The following is a 9,428-nucleotide window of genomic DNA, read 5'->3' as shown; positions in this document are numbered from 1 at the left end:
ATTTCATGAATTATTTCTGATGTATGAGAAATTAGGAATCAAGATATTTTTAATTTTAAATAGACACAGGTGTTTACCATTTGTTACGAACAGATCGCACACCCCGTGCGGCGGCCCTGAAAAGGAATTCCAGCCGTCTGGCGGCGGGCGAGACGGTCGCCCGTCGGGCCGCGGCCCGGAGAAGGGCCTCTAGGAATTTGTACCGATTTTATATGGCTTCGGCACCATTTGTATTTTAGGATAAAGAAATGTATTAGATATAAGTAAGGATGAGAAAATATGTCAAATGCGCCTACATATTACGGATACTGTGTAGAATTAATATGGCTTGTAATAACTCTAATGTAATAACGAATTGTTGAACTGTTGGAACGGCACCGGTACGGTATAAAAGTGTAGCCCGTCCGGTGCCCATTAGAGAGAGACAGAGATATGGCTGTCTCTCTCCCCCGGCCGCTGATTGGCTGTACTTTCCCACTGTCGGGCGGTACGCGATCACGGCCGGGTATATAGAGGGCGCATTTTTTGGTAATAAACTAGTTCTGGTGTGACTGTTGAAACCTGTGTTTCATTTCTCCGCTCCCGCTCCTTGGACGACTCGCCGCGCCGCCAGCCTGGACCGTTTCGCCTCATTGTACCGATTCACGGACCAGTTTCGGAAAACCCTTATCAGGGCTATTGAGGTTGACTTGTCGGTCCAGTGCCCGCTCTTCCCGGCTCATACATCCAGTCACCTCCGTCCGTATCCAGCTTACTCGGTAACTCGGTACGGCGGGGCCGTCTGGAACGTCACCCCTTACAACGGTGGCAAGTTGGTAGATTCCGAGAGAAGGCCAGGCGTGTACATTATTGAGAGTCATCGCACGTAACCCACGCCGGTTACACCATTCATAAATGAGACGTTTTATTGTTTTGTTTCATTCTATTTTTTTAATACGTAAAATAGTATCTCCAGGGTCTGAAATCACAAAAATAACGGTAAAAGTGTTTGAGACACGGTACCTAAAAAAACAAGGCCCAACGCGCTTTTCGCTATAAAATAAAACAACCAAAGCTTTCAAATATTAATTACCAAGTGTGATATATTTTACGAACTATGGATACGTTTTACTCTCTGCTGTGCATCATGGGAGCTTCTCGTGTCGTCACTGGCTACGTAGACTTGGTAACCAGATTACCAATCGAGATTGCTTCAATCATATTCAGGTATGTTTAACTGAAGCCTTTATAATATTGTTGGGGTCTTTCTTTCTTATTATGGTTATTATTAGTTAATTTTCTCTTGTCTCATTCCTGCATTTTTATTATTCCAGGAATCTAGATGACAAGTCTCTCTTCGCGGCTTCGAAAGTAGATCTCGCCTGGGCTGACGTCATAAGGGGAGACAAAGCTCTGAGGATCAGGCTGCGCAGGTACAGGCTTGTTTCGAAGCGGTGTGACCCCCTCAACCTTCGCAGGTTCCGGACAACTGTAGATGGAAACTCACAAATGGAAGTGTCGTCTAAGAGACAGACTAAACGATCTGACAGTCTCTTCGGTTTTACTGCTGGAAACACCTTCAGTTTCTCCAAGAAGTTTGACTGTACCAGCCGGCCCCTGAAACGCCCCAGGTTGGACGATGCAGCAACTAATAGTATCAAGAAACCAAAATTGTTAAGGTTTTAAGAAAAAAATAATAAACTTTTTGTAATATTACCATTAAAGTGTTTATATAATTAAACAAGTTTAGTAAATAATCGCTGAGAAATCTAAACTAATGTTTGATTATGTACAGTTTAAAAACAATATCATTATAATTTATTTTATTTTATTGATCTGGCATTAACTTTGTTGAATGGCATGTGGATTATTATTGGGTAACGCCTGAATTTAAGATTTTAATTTTTTCATTGATACGGCTACTTTGATCAGTTATTATATTCATAGCATTTATAATGTGTCTAAATACCTGTTCACAAATCTGTATCCTAACCTAATAAATAACTTTTTTTTAAATCACCCCAGATCGGTATCTGGAGATCAGGACTGCCTTTTCCATGCCTTTATATAATTAACAATAATAAAAAAAATAGTGTTCTTTACACCATTGAGTGGGGATGGAAATAATATTTCCATACTTTTATTCCTCCCTGCTGACAAATCCCTCCCTCAAATCTAAAAGATCACAAACTTATTCATTTTTATCGAATATTTTAACTTGCTGAGGATTTCTCTCGTAAATGCAGTATAAAAGAGTAAATACGATGTAAATTAGTTGTATTTTCTATGAAAACAACGTATATTTTTGTATTTAAACCTTAAACCTTACACAAATATTGTTTCGTTTTCAAGTAGTATTTTATCCCATTAACAAATGGCGGTTATTCCTGACCCCATCTGGAAAAGCGACTAAACCGTATATTTGCACGCACATCTTCCAACCCTACAAAAACAAGCGCTCTCTGTCTGCCGTCTCTGCGGATGGGGTGACGTAGACCCCGGACTTACAAAAGGCAACATAAACACTGTTTGATGTGCTCGGGTAAACTGCGGTATTCATCCACTCCATGCCCACACAGGGTTAAAACAGCACCTGCATACTAGATTTTTACTTTGTTTTCAGAAAACAGTAAATTACATACAGCACTGCCATCATTAAAGCTCCTAGTTCGATTATCGGTCGGGTCAGCATAAGATCAATGCAATTTTACTTTATTTACATGCTAAATTCAGGTTATAGACAAAAGTTACATTTGTGTTCTAGTACCTACCCTAATGGTATAAAAATGAGGCATAGAGTTGGCAAAAAAAGATTAGTTGGAAAGTAGACTAAATGCAGTCGAAATGCATGCAATCTCTCAGACGAATGATAAATGTTCTAATAATCTCAATAAGAAGAAAAAATATCTAGGCTATGAAAAGCATTATCGATGAAATAAAGAAAGGTGTGTTGAGATGGTTTGGACATTTGGAACGAAGTGAGAACGACCAAAGATAACTTAGCACGATCAAGTGTGTCAAATACTTGAAAATGGTTAGGTCAAGAATTAGAATTATCGGCCGGTATATATAAGGAGATGCATGAATGTGGAAGAGGCGAAGATTGTTTGCAAAAAAAATAAAGTATGACGTTCTGTGCTCTCTATCTAACCTGTGAAGAAGCGGCGTATTAGCTAGCTAGTTAGAACTGTATGTATTCGATGAGAGGATTTGTGCTGAAATATAATGGGACGTTGGAAATCGCGTGGAACCAAGAGCAGTTTTCCGACCGGGGGGCCATACTATCGATTTACATATTTAAGTCTTATTATCAACCTGAAATGTATGTAATATACGAAATTAAACCACATTTTGAGTGTGTCCAAATACTTGTTCACAAAATCTGATTATTTAAAATTACAGGAGTTATTTTCATATTATTTTTTGACATCTCATCAAAGATGAAGAAGAATATGGAAATCTGGGGATTTACTGACAACCGTTATAGGCTGGTTTAAGTAATCACTTTACACACGTGTTACATTCGCCAATTCTACCCATTATGGACAACCACACTACTCAAATTCTTGGAAGTTCTATTGACTTCCTGATAAACATGTTTGACAGCTCATCAATTTGCGATTAGAACCCCTAATAAATCTCACAGAAAATATTTTATTTTGAGAAATCAAAAGACTAAGTTTTTTGATCCACTCACATTTTTACTAACCAACTAGTTTCGAAACCCAATAACTGGTACACTGTTTTTTTTTTTAAATATATGTTTAGTCATAAATTAAACCCTGAAGAGGGCAACAGGCTGTTGCCGAAACTAGTTGGTTAATAAAAATGTGAGTGGATCAAAAAACAAAATCTTTTTATTTCTCAAAATAATAAATCAATATGATCCACAAAGTTAATGCTTTCAATATTCAAAGCACTCACAGAAAATACTTAAAAACACATAATTCCAAAATATTCAGAATTGAAGTAAAGATAGGAATTCTTATCTTATGACGTTACAAATAGTTCATATTTCAATGCATCTTTTAAACATAGAATGAATACGAGTTCCAACTTCATGTTTAATGGCTGGAAAATTCCGCCGAAACTTTCACCTAAAGGAGTACCTAAACCTATTGAAAATTCTCTCTAAACCTTAAGTTTATTCTGCTATCCTCAATCCGCTATCGGGTGGTGTAGAGTTGCTCCAACTTTATGTTGTGCATGCACCAACTTCATGTGGGACCGAGTACTCGTGTTGATTAAGGGAGATCCATTAACTGCACTAGAAGGCACGAGGACTTCATTTGGAGATGCAACGCTCAATCCGGAACTTGAACTCGAACTACCAACGATGGCTTTTAATAACCACGTGAAGAAATCTTGTTGACTTTGTTTTGCTTTATATTAATGATAATAAGTAATGGAATTCAACAAAGGAGTCTAAATGCCAATGAACAAATAATACGGACACCCTCGTACAATAAATTAAAGAAATTGATATGTATTTATATATTTTTTACTAAATTCTCATTTATATTTTTTGATCATTTCTTCTACTTTCTGTTGCTTCTACTTCTTCTACGAAAATTTTTAATATTCAAATTGTATACGTTGGTAATTTACATCAACACAGTCAATGTCTAATAAGCTTTTATTATTATTTTAATAAAAAAATAACTCACTATTTAAATAAAAATGAAATACAAATATTAAATTTAAGGAATCTTCTATAAGTTGGGCAAAAAGGAAAAAAATTAACTGAGTGCACTTATTACAAATTTAGAGTAGTTTATGAGAGATCTTCGAATGGAAAAATAAGAAAAGCTGAGAAAAGTTTTAAAGATAGAATAAAGAAATATTGGTGGTAAAAAGTTATTTATACAGGTAAAACAAATGATAGAGGATAAAATGAGAAGTTCACAATATTGCAAAAACATGAATTTAAAAAATTATCCTTTTGAATGTTCAATAATGGGGAAAATGTTGATCGTTACACATATTATATAATAACAGGGCCAATGCCACCCTATAAATTAACATATTTCTCCATATTTTTTTTCCATAAAAATATTCATTGTCTTTGTTAACATACTTAAGAAGTACAACACTTCAAATATTGTACTTCTATGTATAAGTTTTTTAAGAAAATATGAAAACAATATATTTTGTGGATTTTCTACCATGTGAAATAATTCAGAAAAATTATCTTGTATACTTTTAGTGAAGGGTATGTAGACTGTACTTACTAATTTCAACTAAAATATAATATTTCTGGTTTACATGGAAAAAGCCAAGAAGATCATTCATCTGCATGAAAAATGTTTTTCTACGACATGTTGACAGATAAATGCCAGCCCTCAGTACCAGTAAATTTAAGGGGTTTGACGGAAGACAGGAGGGTGGAAGAGGGCCGAAGGGAGGGCGAGGGGGGGGGGGGAGTAAATAAATAGGGATGTTTAATGTTTACGTTACCTTCTACAAATTAGACGTACTTGAGATGTCGCCAAGGAAAAGTAAATATAGAAAAAAGTTCGTTTGAAAATTAATATTATTCGAAGGAGAAAAGTGCTCCATCTTGTGTCAATATTTTGAGAATATTCATATTTATCAAATTAGCGTACTATCATCATTAAAACATAATCATTTGAATGAATGTATTTTTTTTGCTTATATAATATTTTATTAGAATCATGTTTGTATTTTTAATAATACAGGTTTTATTTGTTCAAACTGTATTTTACACAATTAATATTGTAAAATTAAGATGTGTTACATTTATTCTTATCAATACCTAGAACCCGTGTAGCATCTTACCTCTTTTTCCTCTTTTGGATGTTTTTCATCTCCGTCTCTACTGATTGTATGAACCTGCTTCGTATGTTTCCTTAATTTTTCAACAAATCGTTGTCAACAAAACATTTTATTGAATTTTTACTAATACATTATACCCATTAATTCAAACAATTTCAAATGGTATATACCTAAACAATTTACTCGTCTATTTTTCATTGATTGCATGAAATACATTCATAACAATAATTCCATCAATGTACAAGTTCTTTGCATAAAAGAGTTTAAAAAAACCCAAGTGTGGCAATTAAAGAATTTTGCTACGATGCTGAAGTTCCTGGATTTGATTTTCAAGTAGAGCAAAAAAAATATGTAATTTTTCACTCTAATACTTTTTTTTAAAGATCTTCTGGATCATTGATCACTTTGCTTTCATATAAAAGGCGATAAAGGTATCATTGTTTCTATACGATGCAGTGCCTTATGTACCATTGAGTCCAGATAAGGGTTATTAGAAGAAACACACTAAATATATTCATTTTCTTAACCGTAAGAAAACATATCATCGTATTAACGTTGCTAACATTAAAAATAGTTAAGTTTTAAGCTGGAGAATATTCTTTGCCTTGGTTTAAGTAATAGTTCTAAACTCACAAAAAAATAAGTGTGTTGTTAACCGTGAATCTATGTTTATATTTTTTAATGTAATTTTATGAAAATATTTTAAAATTGCTAAAGGAGAAATTTTCAAGTACATCAATAAAAGCATATTTATTTTGAGTAATAATATTTGTGCTTAAAACTAAAAATTCTCTTAGAAAAAAAAACATTGATAAAGTGACTTAAAAAATGCAGCACACATCTAATTTACTCCCCTAATAAAACATTTAATGCAGTATATTTTTTTAACGCAAACACTAAGAGTAATCAATGGTAAATATAGCTTTCTACCAAATATTTATTTCTTTGTTTCAAATGATCATTTCAATTTAGTTTGTCAGTCATTTGTTATAGTTTTTAGGATTTTTTTCATGATAAAAATAACAATATATGTATATATATTTATTTCACTGTGGTAATCGTCATAAAGAATAATTGATAACCAAAATCATCCCTTATTAATTTTCCCCGTCAAAATGACTGAAATCAAAACTAAAGCCCCTCTAAAAGGCCTCCCACCAGTTCGCAATTAGTTCGAGTCGCGTGCATTTACTTTATATTTATGCGTTTCAACTGTTTGCCTTATTAATAATGCACCTCCAGTTATCGAAGATCAGACGACCCTCGCTCTGACAGTTGACTCTTCCCTAAACACTTTGCCCTCCCCGCTAATGGAAAACTGCTCAAAAAGCCCAAAGTTGATGGCTGATGCACTGTGTTGCCCGAAGTTTGGAAGATGCTGGTAAATATTATATAACAACGGGAATCCGAAATATGAATTTTTAAAGAGATACGAGGAAAATGACGATATAGACAATGGGAGGGGTGTCAATAATGTTACGACTGAAGAAACTGATATTTTTGGTGCATAGGGGGACCGAGAAGAAATATTGACATTGACAAAATGGATACAAAATGTATCAAAAGAACAACTATTACATACTTTTTACTTATTAGTAAACAATGAAATAATCAAACCTATTTTTTTATGTTTAAATATTGGTAGTTTAAGTTTAAAATATTAAATATTTTAAAAAATGCTTTTGATTTAGGTTGTGGTCCTGAGGTTACTTTTACGGATTCTTTAGTATAAATTTCTAGGTTTGAGTCCAATCTACTACAATTTAATTATTAATTTTAGTATAAGATCGTTAATTGAAAAGGGATTTGTTTGCTTATTATTACTTTATTAAATATTTATAAGAGAAATTGAATTTATCTATAAAACACATGCTTACATGTTTCTGTTGTATTTCATATAAAAGTAAGGCGCAGGTTGCCATAAGTTTTACGCACTTTTTGTGAAAGTTATACATCATAGTTAGCATTAAGTTCCAATCAGCTTGAATTATCTGTAGCTAATAACTAATTTTCTTTTCATCCCAGTTAAATAATTTGATGATATACATTTTTTTTTGTTTAAATAAATCCTGTTTTACCTCCGAAATACATTATGAATTTTGTAATCTTTGTGTCATTTCACTGAATTTGATAAAAAAAACATTATTTTACAATATTTCGTAATCGTAAAAACAGGAGATTTTAATTGAATATAATAATCGTTGAATCAGTTTACATTTTGCCACCTATGATATTATTCTCGGCCGTGAAAATAACACCCCTTGATGTCTTCGTGCCTCAGAATAAGCCCTCACGATAAGGCTCCACAGGAAACTGGCGTGCATACAAGACTTCACTTAGAACCCCTCATGCAAATTGGTTGATTTCTTTCTCTGTTTGACTTTCAAATTTTAGCGGGATGCGTTTGACATTCTTCTTAAGTGAAATAAATATAAGCCCGATTCTGAAGGGCTGAGGATTGAACTAACAAGCTGAATAATCACTTCAAAAACAATGACTCATTTTATATTTAGTGTCATCTATCGTACGATTTGTTCTTACAAACTTGTATTATAGCTGATGATGTCAGTTATGGCGAAACCCGGTCGCTAGTCAAATAAAATTTCTTCTTCTTCTTCTTCTTTATGTAGATCTTAGGGATCTGTTTGTGCCTCCGCATGTCGCTCTTGGGATGTCGACTCCCAGCTGTCTTCCCATCTTTTTGGAGGTCTGCCTGGGGGTCTGCGTTCTTCAGGGTTGCCTTGGAGGGCGATACGTGGAAGTCTGTCTTCTGATATTCTGTTAATATGTTCCTTACAGTATCGCCTTCGTTGTCGTCCCCACCTCACGATATCCTCCGTCATACACATGCTCCGAATGTCGGTATTTCTTACTCGGTCTCGTAATGTGTTTCCGGTTATGGATCGGAGAGTCTTCATTTCGGAGGTTCGAAGTCGAGATTTTGCTCTGGAAGTATCTGCTCCTGCCTCAATCCCATAAGTGGCTATAAAAATAAAATTTGTGTGGAAAAAACAATAAAGTTTATATTTTATAATATTGCATTACAGGAATTATAGTTACGTGTATGGTCAAAAGTTTTGGTTTAGTAACGGTTGTTTCTCCTTATTGTTAAGGACTTCAAAAAATATAGAACAATGTGAAATATAGCTTGGTTGGTTCCTATAAATATTGTATCTACCCTTGATAAGGTATTCAGATAAAGTTCACAGTTTCACAAAATTATATTGAACTCATAAATTATTCCCATTTTACGATTATGAAACATGTGATTTTATTAATATTTTTTTAAATATTTATTTTAAGGGAGGAAACACTCTAGATTATTAAAGAGGTGGACATCATTATGGTAAATAGGATATGAAATCAATACAAATATCAATAAATATCGTCAACACCAAATTTTTCTTTGGATATTTAAATTTGTTTGATGGTTCAAAAAAAATATTCCGTATTGAAAATTCACGAATAAGATATAAAATACATGACAAAAAATGTTACAATAGCATGCCTTTAGTCTTTGTCATCCTACGGACGTTTTTGGCAACAGTAAAATTTTAAAGTTAAATATATATATACTTTTATATAAAAAAAAAAGTGAAATAAAATATTTCGATTTATTTAAAAATATATTCAATATATCAATAAAAAGTCGA

At 33.6% G+C, this 9,428-nt stretch overlaps 1 protein-coding gene across 1 annotated transcript; it reads left to right on the top strand.

Moving 5' to 3' along the window:
* The first annotated feature begins 556 nt into the window (after window positions 1-556).
* Window positions 557-1,665, top strand: LOC148309920 (uncharacterized). The gene is made up of 2 exons (XM_088259264.1): window positions 557-1,206; window positions 1,314-1,665. Exons 1-2 carry the CDS (start codon window positions 1,097-1,099, stop codon window positions 1,663-1,665), a joined length of 462 nt encoding a protein of 153 aa, XP_088115390.1. The 5' UTR covers window positions 557-1,096.
* Window positions 1,666-9,428: the final 7,763 nt, after the last annotated feature.

Source organism: Brachycentrus maculatus, unplaced genomic scaffold (assembly GCF_059751285.1).
Source record: "Brachycentrus maculatus isolate JH-2025_06_01 unplaced genomic scaffold, ASM5975128v1 h1tg000115l, whole genome shotgun sequence".
NCBI classification, from domain to species: Eukaryota; Metazoa; Arthropoda; class Insecta; order Trichoptera; family Brachycentridae; genus Brachycentrus; species Brachycentrus maculatus.
This window is presented reverse-complemented; position numbering and strand designations above follow the sequence as displayed.